The 25302-nt window shown below is 35.8% G+C and overlaps 2 protein-coding genes across 2 annotated transcripts in view; both read left to right on the top strand.

Annotated features, from left to right (window-relative positions):
- Positions 1-15017, top strand: part of LOC127809795 (alpha-glucan water dikinase, chloroplastic) — a 43135-nt gene extending 28118 nt beyond the window's left edge. Inside the window, exons 23-34 of the mRNA XM_052348890.1 lie at positions 8756-8932; positions 9008-9114; positions 9311-9524; positions 9607-9710; positions 9904-10039; positions 10209-10334; positions 11119-11229; positions 11670-11768; positions 12297-12470; positions 13757-13849; positions 14181-14296; positions 14412-15017. Coding sequence (XP_052204850.1) covers positions 8756-8932; positions 9008-9114; positions 9311-9524; positions 9607-9710; positions 9904-10039; positions 10209-10334; positions 11119-11229; positions 11670-11768; positions 12297-12470; positions 13757-13849; positions 14181-14296; positions 14412-14616 — 1662 coding nt within the window. The 3' untranslated portion in view covers positions 14617-15017. The remainder of the gene's footprint in view (positions 1-8755; positions 8933-9007; positions 9115-9310; positions 9525-9606; positions 9711-9903; positions 10040-10208; positions 10335-11118; positions 11230-11669; positions 11769-12296; positions 12471-13756; positions 13850-14180; positions 14297-14411) is intronic.
- Positions 15018-20581: 5564 nt separating this feature from the next.
- Positions 20582-25299, top strand: LOC127809945 (uncharacterized). The gene is made up of 7 exons (XM_052349129.1): positions 20582-21674; positions 21798-21884; positions 21984-22196; positions 22630-22794; positions 23569-23622; positions 23753-23899; positions 24680-25299. The coding sequence occupies exons 1-7, from the start codon at positions 21453-21455 to the stop codon at positions 25055-25057; spliced, it is 1266 nt and encodes a 421-aa protein (XP_052205089.1). The 5' UTR covers positions 20582-21452; the 3' UTR covers positions 25058-25299.
- The last annotated feature ends 3 nt before the right edge of the window (positions 25300-25302 follow it).

The raw sequence follows: 25302 nt of genomic DNA, 5'->3' as shown, positions 1-25302 counted from the left end.
CATTCTATACATGGAAAGGAATAAATCTCACACTCCCCCTTAAGCTAGAGCATATATATCATATGCGCCAAGTTTGTTACAAATATAATTTATCCGAGGAACCTTGAGTGACTTTGTGAAAGTATCTGCTAGTTGATAATTGGAGTTGACAAATTCAGTGATAATAATACCTTCAGCTAATTTTTCTGTGATAAAGTGGCAGTCAATCTCAATATGCTTGGTCATTTTAAGAAATACTGGATTTGAGGCGATATGGAGTGCAGCCTGATTATCGCACACAAGCTTCATGGGAGATGCTTCACACAACTTTAGTTCTTGAAGAAATTGCCTGAGCCATATGAGCTCACATGTCGCATTAGCCATAACTTGGTACTCTGCCTCGGCACTTGACCTTGCTACCACATTCTACTTTTTACTTTTCCACGAAACCAAATTACCTCCAATCAGAACACAGTACCCTGAAGTAGATCTTCGATCAGAAGGAGATCTTGCCCAATCAGCATCTGAATAGCACCAAATCTCTGAGTGTCCCCTATCCTCATGGATTAATCCTTTCCCTGGAGCACTCTTGATGTACTTCAGAATACGGAGAACAACATCCTAGTGAGAGTCGCATGGGGAGTTGAGAAATTGACTGACCACACTTATAACGAAAGAGATGCCCGGTCTTGTTACTGTGAGATAATTTAGCTTTCTCACCAGTCTCCGATATCTCCCAGGGTCTGACAATGACTCCCTCTGACCTGGTAGGAGTTTGACATTAGGATCCATTGGAGTGTCGACTGGTTTGGAATCTAATAGACCAGTTTCTTCCAGGATGTCTAATGCGTACTTTCTCTATGATATAGAAATACCATCTTTCGACTGAGCCACCTCAATACTCAAGAAGTATATTGAAGGATATCAGTATTATATCATTTTTGTAGATGCCTATACAAGATATACATGGCTATACCCCTTGAAACTTAAATCAGATGTTGTGTCTACATTTGTAACCTTTCATAAACTTGCTGAAGTTCAGTTTCAAACCAAATTACAGGCCTTACAAAAAGACAATGGTGGAGAATTTAAGATATTTTTACCCTACCTCCATAGCTTTGGTATTCAACCACGATTTACTTGCTCTTATACTCATCAGCAAAATGATGTTGCTAAAAGGAAACATAGGCATATAGTAGAAATGGGGCTTACTTTGTTATCTCATGCCAACATGCCATTAAAAATTTGGGTTGAAGCTTTCCAAACAGCTGTTCATATTATCAATTTGCTTCCCCCTTCTTCTCTCAAATTTAAAATACCCTTTGAACTTCTCTATCACAAGTAGCCAAATTATATGATGCTACAACCTTTTGGTTGTGCTTGTTTCCTTTATCTACTCCTTTATAACAAGCACAAATTTGCCTTTCATTCAACCAAATGTATTTTCATTGGGTATAGTCATGTACATTTAGGTTATAAATGCTTGCATTCTTTTGGTCGAGTTTATATATCTCGCCATGTGCAATTTAATTCTGATGAATTTCCTTTTGATCGATTGTTCTCTTCTCCTGCTGCATCTCAGTCATGTTCAAATGGATTTTCCACACTTTCTTTGAGTCCCTTTTTGCTCATGCTTCCTCTAAAGCAGCACCCCCTACATCCTCTTCCTTATCAAACACTGCAGTTCCTTCACAATCCCCAGATTCATTCCCTATTAATTCTCCTACTCCTTCTCCTATTGCTCTTGTTCCCCAGCCTTGTTCTAAACTTGCAGCACGTAACTCTAAACATACTGTTGCACCTCTTCCTTCTGTTCACCCTATGCTTACCAAGTCCAAGGCCAAGCAACTTCAATTTACATCTCCTCACGTCCTAACTAGTTCCCTAGTGCCTAGTTCTATTCATGAGGCCTTTTTAGACTCATGATGGGTTAAGGCTGTGGAGGAAGAGTTTATAGCTTTGCAGCATAATCAAACTTGGGACTTAGTTCCCTTTTCTACGGACATGAACTTCATTGGCTGCAAATGGGTGTATTAAATTAAGTATAATCCTGATGGAACAATTCTTATACACAAGGCTAGGTTGGTAGCCAAGGGTTTTCTTCAAACACCGGGAGTTGATTATGTTGAAACTTTCAGTCTGATTGTTAAGCCTCCAACTATTCACGTTTTGTTTACCTTAGCTGTTACATTTGGATGGGACATATAGAAAGTAGACATTAATAATGCCTTTTTAAATGAAGATTTGACTGAAGATGTTTATAAGTCCCAACCTGAAGGGTTTATTGATGCACAGTTTCCCTCTCATGTTTGTAAGCTCAGAAAATCTCTCTATGGCCTTAAACAGGCACCTAGGGCATGGTACACTAAATTGAGAGTTGTTTTGCAGTCATAGGGAGTTGTAAGGGTTGTATCTGATGCCTCCCTGTTTATTGAAAGAACTTCTCAGTTTATTTTGTTTGCACTAGTGTATGTTGATGATATATTGATCACCGGTTCAAATTCGACAACCCTTGGAGATTTTATTCATGATTTAGACACAAACTTTGCTCTAAAAACTCTAGGATTGGTTCATTATTTCCTAGGCTTTGAAGCTCATCGAAATCAAGATGGAATTTATCTTACACAGGCTAAATATGCTTTGGATTTACTAAAGAAAGCTAATATGCAAGACTGTAAATCATGTGATACTCCTATGATTTCTGTTGTCACTAAGTAATGAGGGTGATTCTTTTGAAAATCCATCTCTATATCATACAATCATTGTCTCCTTACAATACTTGACCTACACTAGACCAGATATCTCTTTTGCTGTTAATAAGCTTAGTCAATTCTTATCCTCTCCAAAATAGCAGCATTGGACAGCTTGTAAGTGGCTGCTTAGATATCTAAAGGGTACTCTTGGTCTAGGCCTCTTTTTCTCACCAGCACCTCTTGATTTACCACTGGTTGTCTATACTGATGTGAATTATTCTGGATGTAAGGTTAGTAGGCGCTCTACTAGTGGTGTTGTGTATTTCTTGGGCACAATTTGATAGTTTGGAGTTCAAGGAAGCAATCAGTTGTTGCTCGATCAGTTGGAGAGGCTGAATATAGAGCTATTGCGCAAGGGGTGACTGAAATATTATGGCTGCAATCTCTGTTTTCGGAGCTGGGTTATAAGTGTGGGTCAAAACCAATAGTATGGAGTGATAATATGGCTGCAAAAAGTATTGCTGAAAATCTTGTTTTTCATTCTCGTACTAAACACATGGAGATTGATGTCCATTTGTGTGTGAAAAGGTTGAAAATGGTGAGGTTGAAATTCAGTATGTGCCTACTTTATGTCAATTAGCTGATATCTTCACTAAGAGTTTGCCAAGAAGCAGGTTTCAGGATTTGTGTGACAGAATCAGTTTAAAAGAATCACCTATTCAAGCAGCCTCAGATTCACAAGATGTTACAGAAAAGCAGCTGGTCAGAAGGGAGTCTCAATTGAAGGGGAATGTGAAAGCAAATATTACATAATCTGTTTGATGTTTCTGTTATTTAATTATGAGTGTATATGTTGCTGTATGTTGTAGCAGTTAGTCTTCAAATTGCGCTTATGTTGGCACATTTTATTGTCAGTAGCTTAGGCTTTTGCTGAGTATATAATCAACTTAGCCTTACCTTTTCTGTATTGATTTTCTTTCCTCTTCATTTGAGAGATTATTCAGAGCATTTTTTTCTTCTCATTTGTGTCCTATTTTCTGCCCTAGTTCATTCATTACAGCTGCAAAGCATTTTGCTTGGCTGCAAAGTTATCCTTGTACTCCTGAGTGGCCAACGCTGATCCTTCAACAACTTGGTCCTTGAGCATCACATCCCTCTGACTCTCCTCTGCCCGGATAATGGCAATGGTCTCATACTGCAATGGCAGTTCTTCCTTGCCAAAAATCTGAACCCAAACCTGATCTTATTCTGGCTAAGAAATCATAGATGCGATCCTTTTCTATAAACTGCAGCAGAGTAGCTGCATCATCTTGATCTTTCATTGGGAGGGATCAATAGTGATCCATCTCCTGCCATAGGTTTTTCAACATATTCGTATACTTGGTGACAGAGAGATTACCTTGCTTGGCAGCCATCAGTTTGACCTTGATTTCGTAGATCTGGGCTGAATCGTTCTTCTTGGAGTCTGTTTGCTGCATGGTCTCCCAAATCTCCTTTTCCGTGGATAAAAACATACATGTATCGCTGATTTCTAGTTCCATTGCATTCCATAGCCATGCCATAACCATATAGTCTTGTTTGTCCCATGCTACGAACTTCAGATCATTGGATTTTGGTCCCATACCAAGGAGATGGATGAGCTTTCCTTTCCCTTTTGAGGAACGTGCTGTTGGATTTGATATGAACAATGTAAATGGAAGCTGAAAATTACTATTGCTTCTATTGAATTGCATGACCAGACCCTTCTCTTATAGGGCTGGGAAATCTGTACATTTAGGATATGCCAAAGTAAACAGATTATCCAATCAAGAAAATTTATAAGATACAATAGGATCTTTCCAACAAATGAGGATATGATTGTGAATTGGGGATATGATCAGATCCTGCTAGATATGGAAACTTTCCTGGATTTAGGAAGATTTGTAGGATTCAATTATTCAACACATGCGAACCAGTTGAGACCACTTCAGGTGGTCCCTCCCATTTAATTTGTAAGAGGAATGGAGATTTTGTAGCTCTCCTGAAGGTGTGGCTGGTGGGCTCCTCGGTTAGGACTGGGTTTGCAGGACTGCTGATGTCTGAGGTTGAATGATCATGACATGATTCCACAGGTAGGTTGATCGATTGGATCTGGCTAGGATGAGAATAGAACCTGTGGCTATAGTGACACAGGGCTGATGTCGGAACGGAGGGCCTCTCGTGACTGTAGTGAGTGACTGGTTGGATCAGGTGCATACCGAGTCTGAGAATGTGACAGTGCCAGAACAGACTGCTGGTAGCAGTGACGACTCTGTCCTTGCTGCTTCAGTCTGGACGAACTCGGCTAAAAGGAGTACGTAAACCCTAAGGGGTTGTTCTCTTCATGTTTTAGTTTTTAGTTTTGAGTTTTGAATTCATTTTCAATTTTGTGTTTCAAGTGTCTGTTTTGAAATTACTGAAAACACGTTCCTTTTGTCTATAACGTTTTTCACATTTTGAAAATTTTGAACGTGTTTGTGATGAAAACAACTAAGATTTTTTGTTGTTTTGAGTTTTTTTTTTTTTACAAATCTATTTCTTGTTTTCGAAAATGCATTTTTGAAAATATGAAAATAAACATGTTTTCATTGTTTTGGAAAACTGAAAACAACAAAGAGAACATGGCCTAAGAGTTTCCTTACTCTTAAGGGTAGAACAACTGACAATGAAGGCCAGAGATGAAGAACAAGCTGGCGAAGGAAGCCGAACTATCCCCTAAGAACCGGGCTCTGATACGATGTGAAAAAAAAGAAGAGATTTTTCTGTATTAATTTGCAAACTGTACATGCAGCATATATATATACAAAGAGGAGATCCAATCATATCACTAACTATAGAAACTTCCTAAGAATCTGCAATCAATCTAATCAAGTAAACTTAGAAACTGAAAATACACTTCCTAACATAGAAGGATCCTTGTGATATTCTTGGGATTCATGGGATATTCTGACAGTAATTAGTGACATGATTAAGTTATTTATTCTGTCCCATTTATTTTTCTATACCTGCTGATTCTGAAGAACCTAATTAAACCATTAAAAATTTGAAAGCAGGAGATGGTAGTTACAGCGCATATTCATCATTTGTTAGATGATTACTGAATGTAGATCCATCTATACAGTATACACAATGAAAATGTTTGCACATGGGGTGAAACATTCTAGTCAAGAAGAATTGTGTATTCATTTTCATTGTGACAGATTTCTGCCAGCTGCAAAAATAATTGCTCAAATATTTTCAGTAATTCATATACAGATATTAGGGCCCAGGCCCCAGATATTTGGGGTTAAGTCTACGCACCCCTTGTGCACTTATACAATCGAATGCGAGTAAATAGTTACTCTAGGATAAGAGTTTCAAGGTTTGATCAGAAATATTCATACTTTGAGACAGAAATATATGGAGGTGGTTAATGTGATGATTAGTAGAAGAATCAATATTATTTACCTCTGAGAGTTTAAATGAGTTGCTGAGAATGAGTGTTGAGTTAGAATTTAAATTTTGATCCTTAGAGAACAAGCTTAAAAGAATGAGGCAGTAGATATGAAGAGGTTCAAAGATAGGATTATCATAGTTAAAGTTGTTATCAGAGAAGTGATTCTAAATGTTGTCCAGAATATGCACCAAGATTTCTTTTGAGAGACGAGAGAAGGAAAAAGTTTTAGGAAGATTTAGGGAAGCTGTTGGAAAGAGTACTTAAAGGAGAGAAAATCGTCATAGGAGGTAACTTAAATGACAAGTGAATGGGTATAAAGATGTTCACCAAAATCATGGCTTTGGAGAAAGAAACAATGAGGAAATATCTATTTTGATTTTGTCACTGACAGCATAAAAATTACTAGATCTTTTAACTTTAATTTTAGACAAAGCTTAGAGAGGTAAAATTCATGTCGATGACCTCATCTAGTGGGATTTAGGCTTGTGATACTGGTGATGATATAATTTTGTCATAATACCATTTTCAAGAAATAGGATAAACATTTGGTCGTATAAAAATATGGTGTATCAAATACCTAAATAGACATTTTTCTTATGATGTGAAAGAATCACTTATGTTGTAAGGACTGCAAAGTTATATCAGAAGAGTGAGCAACCACTCATATAGTCTTTTTCCTTAATATTAGGCGTCGTGTGGGGGGGGGGGGGGGGGGGAGCGAGGGTCAAGGAAGTTAATTTTAAGAAAAAAGTGTATGGTAAAAGCAATTAGATTGTAGAAAATGTGGCCAATTAAATGTGGAATGAAATGATTCTTAGAATTTGAAATATGATGAAGATTATTCTAGAAGAGTCAAAAGGAAAAAATGCTAATATAAAAGGAGTCTAGGCAGTGAAGTATGAGGTACAACAAAAAAAATAAGACTAAGGGAGCTTGTTACAAGATTTGGCTTATATGTCTAAACAAGAAAATCTGAATATATATTTTGGCTAAAACAAAAGCAGAATAGGCAATTGGTATGGTCAAAAGTTTTTAGAAAATTGTACCAATGACTTGACACGACCTAAAAAGAGATATGTGCAGATTGGCTAAAGCAAAAGAAAGAGAAATAGGGGATTTGAGCCGAGTCAAGTGCATAAAAGATGAATACCCCAAGAGTGCTAGTAAATGAGAGGGTAATCTAGTAGATAGGAATTTTGTATTTTATATATTTGTCAGAAGAAGTGAAGTCATGATGAGATGAAGAATTATACCGCAGCTCTACCAAATAATATCTTGTTACAACTACAATCATGAAAATTTATGAGAAAAGAAGGGTTTTATTATTAACAAAATTATTGGTGTTGAGTCAATTAATGGTCAAGTTATTTGTCTCACTGGTGGATCTGTAATCTGTAGTTTGACTATTCTACATGTTTTGTGGGAATAAAATAAATCAAATGCCTATTTATAAGAACAAATTAGATGTTCAAAATTATAGAAACTGTAAAAGGATTAAGCTGACAAGCCAATACTATAAATTTTGGGAAAGAATGCATGAGTAAAGGTTAAGAAAAGAAACATAAGTCCTTGAAAACTATTACAGTTTTATACTTAGTTAACAGTGGAGGCTGTTTACTTGCTGAGATGTATAACAGAAAGGTACACAAATAAATAGAACAATCTATATATGATATTTATAAATTAGAAAAAAAGCTTGTGATGAATCTTGTGGAGAGTTTTAGAGAAGAAAAGAGTATAAGTTGCTTGTATATGTTACCTAAGACATGTTTCATAGAACAAAAAATTTTGTTAGGGCTTGTGAAAAAGATACGGAGATTTGTTTAATTAAAATCGAATTACAGTAGAGATTTACTCTAAGCTCTTACTTCTTTGTTGGAGTGATGGATAAACTTACTAATCACATCTAGGAAGATGTAAATACCGAGTTCAAGTTATGGAGGGATTCCTTAAAATTCAAAAGTTTCAAGTTGAGCAGGTCAAAAATTGAATCAAGTTTAGTGGAATAAAATTGTGAATGCTATTTTAGTGAGACTTGAACATCAAGTTATTCTAAAAAATATTAGTTTTGATATCTCGAATCAATTATCCAAAAGGAGACTATTAATGATGTTACTCGCACAATCAAGGTGGGATGGTTAAAGTGGAGAACTACTTTCAACATTTTTATGGTTTAGATATGTGAGGAAAAGATAAATAGATGCACTAGTGAGGATGGTGAATAAAATGGGAAAAAACAATAGTAAAAGAGATATAGAACCGACAAAACTTGGTGGAAAACTTTTAGGCACAACATTTGACATAATGACCATATAGGAGATATGGTCATGGACAGAGATGATTGGTGAGTCAAAATCTATGTAGTTGACTTCACTTAGTGGGATTAAGGCTTGGTGGTGGTGGTGTAACATTTTTTGATTAGCCAATTGAAGTGATAAAAAAATTTTTCTCATTGTTTTAGCTATGCAGGCTCAATTAGAATGTCTTAGTCTATGGTCATCATTATACATTCACATAATTTTTGTACAACAGAAAGACAATCTAAAGAACAGAATAAACTTATGTTTGTAGCATGATATATACATTATCCATTCGCAATAGTCTAATATTACTGTTTCTACTTATTAAGGGATGGAATCAAGGTCAGAACATGTTAAAGAATGGGGATGGTCACTGGGCATTGTATGCAAAATCTGTCCTTGACAGAACGAGACTTGCACTTGCAAGCAAGGCAGAGCAGTATCATCATCTATTGCAACCATCTGCAGAATATCTTGGGTCACAGCTTGGAGTGGATCAGCAGGCTGTATGTTGATTGCACAATACTCTAAATTGACTTTCATATTATGTTGTATACACACCAATGACATGCTTAACACAGGTGAATATATTCACGGAAGAAATTATTCGTGCTGGATCAGCTGCTTCCCTATCCTCACTTCTTAACCGGCTTGATCCCATTCTTCGTGAAACTGCACATTTGGGAAGGTTGGTCCAAGTGTCTTAAACTTTTATAAACTCAATGAATTAGTGAGTGTTTCTGGGCATGTACGTGTGGTGTTTCTAGTCCTCAAAAGTTTTAGCTCTATAATTTAGAGTTTTTCTATGAATCTCAAGCATAATATTTTGAGGCTTACAATATGTCATTACATCAAGGTTAACAAACTTGTCTTGTCTGATACAGTTGGCAGGTTATAAGCCCAGTTGAAGCTGTTGGATATGTAGTTGTTGTGGATGAATTGCTTGCTGTCCAGAATAAATCTTATGGGCAGCCAACAATTTTGGTGGCAAAAACTGTGAAAGGAGAAGAGGAAATTCCAGATGGTACAGTTGCTGTGCTGACGCCTGACATGCCAGATGTTCTATCTCATGTCTCTGTGCGAGCAAGAAATAGCAAGGTTAATAACTGTCATCTTGCAACTGTTTTGTTGAAATGAGTGGTATATCTGATATCTGTGACCAAATTTTGCTCTCTGGCAGGTCTGTTTTGCTACTTGCTTTGATTCCAATATATTGGATGACCTCCAAGCAAATGAAGGGAAGTTGTTGCATTTAAAACCTACATCTGCAGATATAGTTTATAGGTAAGTGCATCCATCTGCTTGGCTGACCTCCAAGCAAGTGAATTGTTCTTTGCTTGCTGTTTTTATGTTCCTTCTTTAATTTGATTCCATTGTTTATATATTATTTACGTGTCAAAAATGTTATTATCCACTATCATTCTTCTATGGGCAAGAACCAATGTTATTCCTCTTTTCATCTGGTGCTTAACTACAGCAAAGTGGAAGGTGACATCAGCAGGACAAGTTCAACTAACTTGAAAGAAGGAGGTTTTTTGCCTTCAGTAAAATTGGTCAAGAAGCAGTTTGCGGGTAGATATGCCATATCATCTGAGGAGTTCACAAGTGAAATGGTTAGGATTGTAATGTCAAATTTTCATTTATATTTGAGGGGTTTTGTTCTCTTGTTTAATATATACTGGTGATTGAAATAATATAAAATAGGAATTATTCAGTGATTGCTGTATAAGTTTCAAATATGGTCTGCTTTTAGATTAACTTGCAGAATGTGGGTTTTCATAGGTTGGAGCTAAATCACGTAATATTGCATATCTGAAAGGAAAAGTGCCATCTTGGGTAGGGATTCCTACATCTGTTGCTCTACCATTTGGGGTTTTCGAGAAAGTTCTGTCAGATGCTTTAAATCAGGTTGGTTCATCTCAAGCACTTCCACAATTATGACATGGTTTCTAACTACAAGAATATATTCTGTCATTCAGTAATTTCTAATGTTTTCATTTTGCATGTATTTTATCATTTCACAATTGTAGATTTTCCAACCTGGTGAATTTACATGCATGTCTGTTTAAAATTGGTGTCCTTGTCTGAGATTCCTGTCCCAGCCAAAAAAATTTGGATGGGTGAACCACCGATTATAATGGGTAGTGACCATCCAATGGATTTTTCTTAGGAATGGCTTCCAGTAGGTTGACTGAGAAACAAGAGAATGCCTTAAGAGACAGCAAATGAATAATGTGACCAAACACATAGTGATCTGCCCATTGACAAACTTTTTTAGTTAAAATTAATGACAGGATCATGTGTAGGTGCACCAACATTCCTCATGTTCTAAGCTGAGTTCTAATCAGGGCATCCCTGACTTGACATAATTCAGTTTGGATGGTGCTGCAGCATAAAATCCTAATAATGTAGATATGGAATCCAGTACTAAAATTTTCAATACAGTCATTTAATTTCAATCTTTGAATATGCATCATCTTCATGATAGATGCCTACCATACATGAAACCATTAGAACAGTGGCAAACATTCAGTAGCTGAACTCTTGCATGAGTTTTGAATTCCTTACAAGGTCCATTCCTAGGCTGAAGTTGTCTAGTTGGTACATGAGCTTTTCTATTGTGTCAGTTTTGAATTGCATGATTTCTTTTACCCTAATTTGAATTCCCTATTGCTGCTTCCATTAATTACAGGGAGTGCATCAGAAGTTGCAGTTCCTGAAGAAAAAGTTAGGAAAAGGAGATTTCAGTGCCCTCAGGCAGATCCGTGAGACAGTTTTAGAGCTTGCAGCACCATCCCAGTTGGTATGTCCTATCTAGAAACAGAGAGTTTTTTTTTTTTTTTTTTTGTGTTTTCTTTCTTTTACCTTTTAACAAACAAGCCTTTGAAAATTGTGAGAGTGGAGATAACTGAGTGCAAGAAGCGTAATTCAATCTTCTCAGGATTCTGCTGTTTAATTTTTCTTTGACCCATACTCCCATGATGATAAACAGGTGGGGGCTTGAGGTGGTCTTAAAACATGAAGTTTTAATTCTTCAGCAATTGCTACTTGAGGATGAAAATATTTATTAGCTAGAATCTCCTGTGAACTGTTACAGGCTTGTATTGTTTTTCTTAAGGATTTCTATTGGACATGATAGCTTATCTGAAAAGAAAAAGAGGATAAAGGAGAAAAAAGTAAATAGATACGAGAAGAAGAAAAGTTATGTTTAAGCTAAAGACCTTATGAGAAGTTCTATTTCAGGTTCAAGAACTGAAGAACAAGATGCAGAGTTCTGGCATGCCTTGGCCTGGTGACGAAGGTCAGCAGAGATGGGAACAAGCTTGGATGGCTATAAAGAAGGTATGTTTGGGTCACTCCACAAAGAAAATTAGTTTGTGACATGGTTCCCTGCCTCACACCTGGTTAATGCACAACTAACTTACTTTCTCTAGAAACAAGAACATGTTTCAAGTACTCTATGAGCTGATATCTTCTCCATTCAAGTTTATCAGGGAAAATGTCTTCCATTTACCTCTACATACTAAATCATGGGCATAGTTAGCTGTCTGTGGCATCTGTTGGAGATGTTCATATTCTGGGTTTTGTTTATCAATGTATGCGTGAAATTTGAAATTTCATGTAGTTCAATTTTTGACTTTCCTAAAACTTATTTTTGTCCATAAATTATTGATAATGTCGCAGTAATATTTGTGATTGGAAAGTCATATGAGTTCAAGTTGTAAAAAGATCTTCTTTGCAAAAAAGTAAGGTAAGGCTATGCACAAAAAATGACCCTTGCAAAGCTAGGAGTCCAATGCACTAGGGATGCCTCTTTTTAAGTGATTGAGATGTGAGGCTTGCTGATACTGTTTACTGGTGATTGTATAGGTTTGGGCTTCAAAGTGGAATGAGAGGGCATACTTCAGCACAAGAAAAGTGAAACTAGATCATGACTATCTTTGCATGGCTGTCCTGGTTCAAGAAATAATAAATGCTGATTATGCATTTGTCATCCACACGACTAATCCATCTTCAGGAGACTCGACAGAGATTTATGCAGAGGTAACTCCCCCCTTTCTACTGTATTTCTCCTTGGTTGTGAGAGTTTAATGAGGTGATATTTGCTGGGTATCTCAACCTACCAACAAGTTAGTGTTAGGTTATTGTTTAAGGCAGGAGGTAGAGTAATAAGTTCAATTCAAGCGCACCTCCTTCTAATGACTTCTGATATGATGGATCAGTATCCTGTTCAGTTGGGACTCAGGGCCTGAATCCTTTACTACCTTTAAGATTCATCCCACTGACTAGTTCATTGCTTCCAATAAAGGCTCAAAGATGGTTATAAGATAATTAAAACCTTGGTGATCATGGCTTAGAGGCACAGTTTCAGAAATAGAGACGGAATATGGCATATTGAAAAAAAAAAAATGAGGATATGGATACAACTTGGGATACCATGAAAATAGAATAAATCTTATAATTTCTATTGTCAATATTTATGAACATAAAAACCTTGGAAGTAGTAAAAAAATATTGAAAAAACTCCAACTAATTTAGCAAGTCGGAAAATTCTCAATGATAAGTAGGTCACAACACATCAATGGCCTTCTTCACTGAAAACAGAGGCATATGACAAAGTTTCATTGCAAACAATTGCAGCAATTACAAGCCTTAATCCCACTAGGTGGGGTCAGCTATACCCCATCTATGCTTGAAAAGTAAAACATATGGTATGAAAAGATTAGTTACCCAAGGGTTACCTAAAATGCAGACTGATCAATTGAACCAGTGGTGATTGTGGTAGTGGTTCCATAGAGAGAATAAATGTGTAAAACGTTGATGAATGCCAGTGCGTGTGTGTGTGTGTGTGTGAGAGAGAGAGAGAGAGAGAGAGAGAGTTGGAGAACAGGAGATAGGAAGAGGGATGGACGGAGATTAGGCTTACCCTTTGCTAATTGCTGCTGGAAGCTGGGATGGTTGCTGGTTGGGGAAACAGATGGCTGCAGCTTGAAGGTGGTGGAGACTTTGTTAGTTTTGACTGAAACAATAGAAGCTTCTACTGAGAGAAGCTCTAAATGGAATGAGTTCTTAAATTGGGGAAGATATATGTTTTTATTCTTCACCCAATTTGTCATTGTGCAAATTTATCCCAAAGAGTGCATCCTACACATCCTGCTGGGTTTATACCGTGTCAACATCTTTTTTGTGTCGGATACTACTACCACACCCAAAATGGAGCTAGCTGACTTTAACTCCAACTAGTAGATTTGTTGTTATACTTTGTTTGAATAATTATTCATTTGATAAGCAGAGCAAATAATACGCATCTATGTCTTGTTTGGGGACAGGTGGTAAAGGGCCTTGGAGAGACATTAGTTGGAGCTTATCCTGGCCGTGCATTGAGTTTTGTGTGCAAGAAGAATGATCTGAACAATCCTCAGGTGAGTCAAAAGCCAGCTTCTTCTGATTCATTCATAGAGATTATCAAGTCTCTATATAAATGGTTATGCAGGCCACATGAAGAATACTTATATTGGCAGTTACCAAATCCACCATATTAAACAATATAGATTTACAATTTATCTATTAAGCCATTTAATTGTGAGCCTGATGAGAATCTAATTTTAAGATTTTGATGAACTAAATATGTGAGACATTTTCTTTTTTTTTTCAGTACAAGAAAAATGCTTAAGATCTTCACCACCCCTCTCCGATAGCTAGTGTTACTATTCAGTGAATCTCATCTTTGTTAACATATGTGAAAACTTCCAGATGTTGGGATACCCTAGCAAACCTATTGGCCTTTTTATAAAACGATCTATCATATTTCGATCTGATTCGAATGGAGAAGACCTAGAAGGCTATGCTGGCGCTGGTTTGTATGACAGGTAAATTATGTGAGCTGTTATTCTCCCTCCAAATTTTATCTGCTGAACTCATTAGATTATATGATGCATTCTCACCTGCTTGATCCCTCCTCTCGTTGTGCTGCATTTTTGGCAGTGTACCAATGGATGAAGAAGAAAGAGTGGTGGTTGATTATTCATCAGATCAATTAATCATTGATCAAAAATTTCGCCAAACAATCCTCTCCAGCATTGCACGTGCCGGAAGCGCAATCGAGGAACTCTATGGATCTCCGCAAGACATTGAAGGTGTTGTCAGGGATGGGAAAATTTACGTCGTCCAAACAAGACCCCAGATGTAATCCTGATCCTTTCTCTTCTGCTATCTTGAAATAGAAGAGTTGGTCAATAACAGAACACATAGTACCTTCATAGGGAAAAAGTTAAAAGTTAAGCCAAATAACTTTGTCCAAATAGATTTAAGAAAAATAAATTGGTAAGAGAGAATGATAGGATGGCATGGAAATAATGGAATGGAATGGTTACATGATGATAAGTGAAGTGAACTGCATGTGTGCAGGTGTTCTTTGAAGTTAGGTTGCCTTTATAAAAGACAATTGGATCTCTCTATGTACTACAGTTAAACTTTAAAATGTCAGTTGGCCTGGCCAGGTCAGGTCAGGTCAGGTCAGTTAAATTATTTTTGTATTCATGATAGTATAGGCATTGTATCCTTCCTGTATTGATTGAGAGTTTCTTTTTACCAAGTTTTTTTTTTGCAAAGATTTTTTTACTGAGGCTTTTAATTAGTATCTCTTCTCTTCTCTTCTCTTGTTTCAAACTTCTTTTCATTCGCATCCAAACTTTTGCCAGGATAATTATGACTTTAAGTTGCGTGACGAAGGTGTATCGAATTTGTGTGCAAAAGGTGGATAATTTTGTACTTTACCCTTCTTGTCCTTTCTTGCTATAGGGGTAAAATGGAGAGTTCTCCACCTTGACTTGACACATGAAGCCGGTCGGTTCCCCTATAAGGGTTCTTATCACTGTTGTGTTCATTCATCTTATTTTTACATGTTTCTATTATTATTATTATTATTATTTTTCTGCTAACAGCTTACACTATCTTTATTTTTTTTTTTATTAGTGTGAATCTCGAGTTATTATATTTCTTATGTGTATTTAATAAACTTATCAAGTAATATTTTAGCTTTGTTAGGTATAATACTTTTAATTTATCCTTTGTTATATGGTTCCCATTCTTGGTTGGATCACTATATATTTTTTCCATTCATACCCCGCCCGTGCTGGCAACCTGGATTCAAAGTTAGGTGTCGTTATTAGCGTCTACCATTGTTAACTTAAATGATTCGGAAATATTATTATTTAGATATTTAATTTTGATAATATTTTGTATATTGTATATTTATATTTATATTAATATAATATATAATAAAATAAATTAATATATATGTGTGTGTGTGAAAAATGTCATTTAAAAAATTTGAATGTTCAAAACACATTTCCGTAAACGATAGAACAAAAAGAGGATAACAATAATGAAATATATATTAATGCAGCTACAATCTTAATTGGCAAGGAGCCAGAAACCCGGACGGCCTTCTGTTCTGTGTTTTATTTTCACCATTATGGAACGACACATATTTGATGAAGCAAGAATCGATCCCCCAGAACATAGGATTCATTGATTTTTTTTTTTTCTTTTTTCTTTTTTTTTTTTTTTTGTTTTGAGAATTTGGGATTGAGTTGGATGGTAACTGTTGAAAGAGTTTAATTTTTTTTTTTTTTTTTGGACACAGGATGCCAAGAAAACTTAGATTGTCAATCTTTTACTTCTATATGTCTACTCTCTCAATGATAAAGTAATTACTTCGGATTAAGGTTTTATTTGATAAGTTTTGAAGGTTTTCTTTTATTAAGACTATAATAATTGTAGTATTGAAAAAAACACACTTTTCGGGTCCTATTTAAACTATATTTAGGAGTTCATCTTTCACTTTGACCATACTCTTTTGTTCTGTCTTATCTCTATAAATATACTTTGTTTGAACTCTCAATCCTTTATTATGGTATTTATATACTGTAGCTAGTTTAATCCAAGTCAAATTATAGGTTCATCAGGCATTGACTTCTAACTTGACTTTGATAACATGATTTAATCCTCTAACATGGATCTATATAATTTTTCGAATATTATCAATATTATCTTTATTTTTATATAAGAATGATTTTTGAACAAGCTAAAATATGTTTTATTATTTTTCAAGTGTCAATAATTAGGTGAGACAAATAATTTATCTAGAAAAAAAAAAACATTTTAACTATGTCATACAGAGTATTTATAAATTTAGCAAGTTATCTATAGTTCTACAAAAAAACAAGTTGGGGGTAATACACAAATTTGCAAAAGAAAAAAGAATATGAACAATTAAAGTGGCTAAAAATGGAAGACACAATGATGAATCAATGTTTATGATATTAAGTAATTAAGGGGATTAATTTTTATATCTGTGTGATAGTGGACCTTTTAAGGTAGTACGATTTGGTAATAATAATAAGATTCTTTATATAAAAAATAGACTCTTTATATAAAAATAAGCTTCATAAGCTAGAAAGCCTGAACGGATCCTTTCTTGTAATGAGAAATTTTGAACTAATAAGAAAGAAGTAAATGAGGAGTAACACTACACTTTTAATTATATGAATAATGATATATAAGAGTAAAAGTGACTTTTTAGTTTCTACCCCTTTGGCCAATGGATAAATTTATCACTGTCCCTTATACACACACACACACACACACATGAACATATTGCAAATAATTTCCTTTTAGGAGTATATAATTTTATTAAATGTTATATTAAATCATGTTATTCTTATATATATATATAAATATACACATGTATATATCTCATTTTGGCTAAATTACTTCTGGTTTCTGAAATGACAATTGGATCCCTTTGCTCCAAATGTCTAGTTTATATATATACCCTATCAAAATGGGAAATGAGAAAAATACCCTCTATACAATAGGGTGTAGATTTTTTATTTATTTCTCTCTCTCTCTCTCTCTCTTCTTTGGCCAAAAGAAGAAAAGGGGTTCTATTGCAATACATATTCGGTAAAATGTAACCTTAATGTGTCTATTAATACTACAGGTTTGGAGATAGAGCTGCCAGTGCCAGGATATCAGAATTCAATCAAAATCAGTGCAGGCCAAACTATCAGCCAGCCCTATCAGATGATGAAAATATGAAAGAATATACTGAGAGAAATGTTAGGTTGGTGAAGGTGATGGCTGCCTTAGCCTTGCTATTTTCCGGGTTATGCTTCTTGTTGGCCTTGCCAGCCTTAGTGAGAGAGAATTATTTGTAAGATTAGATCTGATCCACACCCATGAAGAACAATTAATGGGAGTGCATACGTATTAGAAATAAGATTCCTACTATAGTTGTTTTGGCTGGCAAATGTTGGGAAGTTTTCTCGGGAAAAATTTACGGGGAAAGAAAATAGGTAAGTAAGTTAACTTCCATATATGCTTCTTTTTTAGCCTGCAATGCAAACACATCATGGGCTGGAACCTCAACATATATATATATATATAATGACCATGGACCAAGCATCGCCATGACTTTATCATCATGTTTGGTGACCATGGAAATTAATGTGAAAAGGAGGTGGTTCGACCATCAATTAATAGTGTCTTGTTGTTCAAAATAAATATACAGTTAATTAATTGTTTGTCAATGATGGATGCACATGCATCCTGATGTAACAAGGGATGGCCCATGGGGATGATTCCTCAAGCATGCCCACTGCCCAACAACAAAAGTGGGGAGAGAGAGAGAGAGAGAAAGAAAGGGGGGGGGGGGAAGGAGACATTGTATTCTTTCTTCTTTCTTTCTTTCTTTCTTTTTTTTAATTTCTCTTTCCAACTATTTCCAATCCTCCTAAATAATGTTTATGGGCAAAATCTCCATTTTAGACATGGTGCATGGACTTTTACTCCTCATTTCAGTGGCTTTGGCTAGGCCCTTTTTGGGAATTTAAGTTGGGAGGATTGTTTGGCTAGAAAAGCTGCCCTCAAGCCCACCTGAGACAGAATCATTGCTTAACATCACCATTCCATGCTTGGAAGCCTTTAATATCTTCTTTTTTGTTTTCCCCCTTTTGCATGAGCCATTAGTTTTCTTTTTAGTTCTTTTAAACTAAAAAGAATGGAAAAATCAAAAATACCATCATCCCTATATAATTTTTATTTTCATATATATATATATATATACAGAGAGAGAGAGAGAGAGAGAGAGAGAGCAAATTATCAAAAAAGCAGCTAATTAGTTTTTTGATTTTATCCTGTTATCATTTTATGAGATGAAATTGAACCAGTTGTTGAACTAGTTACTAGCTACTACTGTCCATTCTTTCTCACGATTCCATTCTCTTCTTTTGATGGATGTGGATTTCTCCTTGCCATTATTCCACTTTTAAATTATTCCAAAGTTTAGCCGCCTTTGAAGTGAAGGCCACATTAATGTGTTATCTCTAATCCACACTGCTTCTTCATTCATTTTGTTTCTCACTTTATTCTTCGTTTCTTTGCTCTTGAGAGGCTGAGAATGAGAAGAATAAAGAATCATAAATGCATTTAATAACGAAAACAATATTACACCTTCAGCAGTACGTAGCACACCACACTTTTATTTAACCTTTGCGACAATTATTAAATTATTTTTTTATACTGTATCTCACTTTTACTTTATGGAAACATAAAGTTATTTTCACAATAATAATAATAATAATAATAACCCACAATTTTTCATATGGTCATGCCAATTGCCAAGCCTGTCAATTAATATTTAGACTAAACCATATTTCTTTAAAAATCATTCATAATTGCGTGTCAAAGACGAAAAAGAAATAAAAACCAAGTCAAAAAGAAAAGAAACAAGGTGATGTGACCCTGAGATGGATTCAGCTGGGCTTCGGGACAGTCAATGCAGCCTAAAACCTTTGACTTATCCAAAGTGGGAAACTTACTTTGGCTCCCACCACGGAACTGAATTGACCATAAATATATATACATATATTTAGTTTCCTTTTTTATCCAAAAAGGAAGAAGCCAACAATAAATTCCAACGCGAGGCCTTTCTTCTTCATTCTACTGTTTAAGACCTCTCTTAATTACTTCCCTTTCATTAATTAACAATTAGGAGACACTTTGACTGCTCCAGTTAAACATAGGGTTTAGGTAATCAGTCATTCATTTCAGCCAACTGGGTGGCCATCACAATTTAGAAATGGAATTTTTTTGAAAAAAAAAAAAAAAAAACTCACTTTAATTTGTTTTCTTGAGGCAAACTTTCTCAGACACACATGACAGTATGAACTCAGCTTTTCTTCATTCAAGACAACGAAAACTGAAACATTGAATGTTTTATGCTTATTAATTATTACACCACATGCTTGCCTGCTAGCTAGTTCATCCAAGCAATAGCTCCTCAGCCTCTCACCTACCAAACTTGAAACATCAACTGATCATATATGTGTCTTGATTTTGACTTGAATTCTCTTTCATCTTAGCTTTCTCCAAACAAAATTCACAGAGGGCAGCTCCTTGTGGGTCATTGTCCCCTAAATCCATGTCCTTTCTGTGCTTCTTGGGTTCCCATGATTACGTCACAACTTAACCTTATATATGGTTAATCTATTAAAGAAATTCTGATTATATTATTTCGTCCATTATCATCAAAAGTTGAGAGTTATATTGACCAGCAATCCCATATTTCAATCTAATAAAAGTTTTAAGTCTAAAAATACTTTTGCCTTGCACTAACTCAATAGTGATTTTGATTTGATTTCTAATACAACTTGTAATTAGCATTACCGTTACTAATCCAAAAAATACTAGACGAAGTGTGATTTTAAGATCATAAAATCAAATACTATACTTAAACTCATGAAGATTATTAGATTGTGCCAATTTAAGTGATTTTATTTTCAGAAAATATAAGATGTCCCAACGAAACTTCCTGAATATATATGCAACTGGTATGGATCCCTCTTTTTGTTTGCAGATTAGAATAATATCTAAATTAAATGTATAGGCGCGCGCGCATGCACAATATAATTAAGGATGCTTGTGTTGCATATTCAAGCATGCATGCAAAGTGCACATAACCAGGTGCGCATGCCGGCCGGCAAAGTCCCAGCAAAATCTAACCAAAAACCCATGACATACATATATATATTTATATATATACATATGCAAGGCTGAGAAGAATGGAGGATGTCTAGGGAAGTGAGAAAGAAACTCCCAAAGCAAGTCTAATTCCTTTCCTGTCTCTCTTCTCTTCAGTCCCAAAGTTCAAAGAATAACAGAAAAATCAGTATCCATTATCATCCCCCTTATACCCACCCATTATTTACACAAAAAGATAAAGTTCCAGTCTTTGCTTGTGTTGGAGACTGGAAAAAACTCTCTCTCTCTCTCTCCAATTTCTTTTTTTTTTTTCCCAACAAAATTTGCATCATAACCCAGTATTTATTTCTACACTACTATATATACTAAACGTCAATCTCATTAACTATGCGCAGTCTCTTATATAAATTTTAATGAGTAAATCATCCTTACTTGAGGTCTTATTTTTTGGGACCTTTATAATTAATATAAAATTTAATTATCTTCTACTAAATTTTCTTATTCTTTATCCCATGTTCTCTTGCTATATATTTGTTTAATTTTATTCATTTTTCTTATAAGAATCTCTATTGTAATTATGTTCTCACATAAAAAGATAACCTTAATCTTAAAAAACTCATTTTAAAAGAACCCACGACAGGTTTGGGATTCATTATTAGCTCATGCCTCAAAAGACTTCAGGTGGCAGAACTTAGACCAAGCCATAGAAGGAGAAGCATAGAGAGAGAGAGAGAGAGAGAGAGAGAGAGAGAGAGAGAGAAGCTTGCTTATACTGAGGGATCGACAGAGCGAATTGACTTTGCTCGAACCGTTGTTGGGTTGAAGGCAAGGGATCGAAGGGACAAGAACTCAGAATGATTGGTGCCATTTTGATCACAGAAGAAGACACCGCTATTAATGTTCAGAAATGTCGAGAGTTCGTGGCGGCTGAAACTTGAGAGAAGAGAGAGACAGACGAGTTGATTAATTTCCTCCAACATGGCTCCCAGAAGTCCTAGCTACGGTAGAATTTCCCCAATCATCCCCATTTCCCTTCTCTTTCTGCTTGTTTCTTCCTCCATCTTCCCGGCGCATTCGTCGGAATCCAGAAGCTACAGTCGCCCGAACGAGACGTTTCGACCGGGGGAGGAGCTGCAGAGGTTGAAGATGATCAGAACTCATCTCCTCAAGATCAACAAGCCTGCTATCAAGACAATTCAGGTCTCTTTTCTTTACTTGATGATGATCTTGAAAACCTTTCTCCACGTTTCCTTACTTCTTTTCCTCCCTTCTCTCCTGTGCTTAATTATTTATTCCGATCGAGTTACCGGAGCTCTGTTGCAGAGTCCCGACGGCGATCTGATAGATTGCGTTGCATCTCATCGGCAACCAGCATTTGATCATCCTTTATTGAAAGGCCAAAAGCCACTGGTATATATATAGCTTTTCAGGGATCTGAACTTCTTCTTCTACAATCCTAGCTAGCTAGGTAAGGTTAAATGTCTGGAAATTTACTTCTTGGGTTCACAGGATCCGCCAGAGAGGCCAAGAGGCCACAACCCAACGGCCAACTTGCCGGAAACCTTTCAGTTATGGAGTTTCTCCGGCGAGTCATGTCCGGAAGGAACGATTCCGATTAGAAGAACAACTGAGCTAGACATCACACGAGCCAACTCCATTGAACGATTTGGAAGGAAAATCCCAAGGCTTACTCGACGAGACTATTCTAGCAATGGGCATGAGGTTAGCATATACATACATATACGGGTGTATATATCTGTCCTTCATCTTCATCGCCATGCACTGAGAACGCTGGGTTCTTTCTTTATTTATTAAATATTTGCGGTAGACACTATCATAGAAATCAATTAGAATTTAGAGGATGGGAACCCAAAAATAAATTTGGTTAACTTATACATAGTTGAGTTTTAATAGTAGAACCTAAAATTAATCTACAAAACCATAAATAGTCCTTCGAATTCTTATAATTCTAGATATCTCAAGTCTTGGAACACTCTCTCTATGGCTCATTGCTCTTGGCTCTCTCTCCTACCACACACACACACACCACCTCTATCTGTCTCTATATATTTTTAATATTCAATTCAACACCAATTTGGGTGTTCTTATTTGGTGATTGGATTATCCTAACAGTAATGTGTGTGTATGGGTGCAGCATGCTGTAGGGTACGTGAGTGGAGAAGAATACTACGGAGCAAAAGCCAACATAAATGTATGGGCACCTCTGGTGGAAAACCCTAATGAGTTCAGCCTTTCACAGATTTGGGTAATCTCCGGCTCCTTCGGCGACGATCTCAACACCATTGAAGCCGGCTGGCAGGCATGCATCTTCATCATCACTTCTCTTTAATATTTCTCAAATCTCTTCATCTCCACTGAGCTTATAATGCAATTTACCTCAAAAACTTATATACTGATGCGTTTTTCTCATTAATTTGGACTTTGTGTTTGGAAATTATTGTGTTTGTTCATGTTTCTTGATATACCTTTGCTACAAATGAAGGTGGTTTTGTTGTTACATTACAATTATGCTACGAAATTATACCCAAAAAAGGAACATGCAAAATCATGGGTCATATTAATATTTATAAATTAACTCTACGTTTCGAACACAAAATTCATGAAGAAAATGAAACAATATGACGAAATATTGGGAAACAAATATTCATGAAGACACAATAATAGATTATTTTAATAGATAAGATTGGGTCACACACAATCATACAGAAATTCAGAGGAAGAACATAAAAGTTTAAAATGGTTTAGTCTCAAGGGAATTTACACCCCGGTCCTCCATCTCACAATAATATGATAGATTCAGTTAATATTTAGCTGTTTATATAATTATTTTTTTTTGTAAATTCTAGCAATTCTTACAGCTCTAGGTAATTAGTAACTGACATGTCAAAAATTTTAATTATCAAATTATAAAACACACCTTATAAATCTCTCTATATTTACCAGATGCCGAACACCTATCTGTCTCTGTTTAATTAATTTGCATTTAAGAAGTTCTCTAACATTAACAAAAACAACCTTTAAAAATGACTCATTTCACCTGGTTTTGTAATCAAAAGTCATTGATCTTCCACAGGTTAGCCCGGAGCTCTATGGGGACAACTATCCAAGGTTCTTCACTTATTGGACTGTAAGCTTTTGTTGTTTCCTAAGCATAGTATATATATGATTGTTTATGTAACAACATATTCATTTAGTTAAAAACAAAACAAAAGCAAAAGTAGCTAATTAATATATATATGAAACCAATTTACGTACAGAGCGATGCATATCAAGCAACAGGATGCTACAATTTACTGTGCTCGGGATTTGTTCAGACCAACAATAAGATTGCAATTGGGGCTGCAATCTCTCCTACTTCGTCCTACAATGGCGGCCAATTTGACATCAGTTTGTTAGTTTGGAAGGTAACTTTTCTTCCTGCAATTCCTGTTTGGATGCTGGGAAAGTGAATTACATCTTATATACTTTCTCCTTCTTAAATGGATGGTAGACATACATGCCGTGGGTACATATATATACATATATATGCAATGGGCTTCGTCCATATTTGGAAATGAGGACCGTTACCACAATTAATTGGGGAAGACCATATATAGTTATTGGGTCCCACCATCTAAGTAAAAGGAAAAAAGAAAAAAAATCAACCAAGATAGTAACGAGGACTAATAGCTTTTTTTAAAGTTTGAGAAGATTCCTAATAATATATTTCATAACATTCATACATATTCAAACAGTAAACCAATAATGTTGCTGGCACAATATGAGATTGGCCAAATATGATGAGTGGGCATTGGGCATTTTGGGCAATTCATCTTATTTTCAATCTCCTTGATTGATTTACCTTACAAAGTGGCCTTGAGATGAGTTAGCGTCCAGCTTTTCTTTTCTTTTTTGTTTTGAGAAAGAATAAATCAGAGTAAACTCCGCACCCCTTTAATTTGAATTTTTTTTTTTACAAATATCTCAATGTGATTTAATTTTTAGCATTTTGGGTCTTCTAATTTGTTTGTTTTTTCTTTTGACCTCTCATTTTAGAAGCTAAACACATTTTGGACTAAAAAGGGGGTTGTTTTGATAAAATCATAGAAATTCCAAATACTAAAAATAAACGAGAGAGCAATTGTAGAAAACTAGCATGAGATGAAGAATTAATGAAACAAGGATAACGATGTTGTTTTATGCAGGATCCGAAGCATGGGAATTGGTGGCTTGAATTCGGATCTGGGGTCCTAGTTGGGTACTGGCCGTCGTTCCTGTTCACGCACTTGAGAGACCACGCTAGCATGATCCAGTTCGGTGGCGAAGTTGTGAACACAAACCCGTCGGGTTCCCACACTTCGACCCAAATGGGTAGCGGGCACTTCCCTCGAGAAGGATTCGGGCGGGCCTCTTACTTCAGAAACCTTCAGGTTGTAGATTGGGACAATAGCCTGATTCCACTTTCGGACCTTCGGGTCTTGGCGGATCACCCCAATTGCTACGACATCCAAGGAGGGATTAATGCCGTTTGGGGGAACTATTTCTATTATGGAGGGCCCGGAAGAAATCCAAACTGCCCCTAAGGGACACTTTTTTTTTTTTTTTCTTTCTTTTTCTTTTTTCTATTTTTTGGTGAGTTGGGTTTCAATTATTCAACTTCATTGGGGTCAATTACTATTTTTGTATTTATTTTTCTTTGTCAATCCATTTTTTGTTCTCAAGGCCTAGCAGTTGGTCCATTGATTAATTATATATACGGTTTCAGGGACTCTTTTATGTAAATGGGACAAAATATAGTGAATATACTTGTGATTTTGAGATCAGCAAA

Source organism: Diospyros lotus, chromosome 9 (genome assembly GCF_014633365.1).
Source record: "Diospyros lotus cultivar Yz01 chromosome 9, ASM1463336v1, whole genome shotgun sequence".
NCBI lineage: Eukaryota > Viridiplantae > Streptophyta > Magnoliopsida > Ericales > Ebenaceae > Diospyros > Diospyros lotus.
Note: the sequence above shows the minus strand (reverse complement) of the source record. Positions and strands in the feature narration are given on the sequence as shown.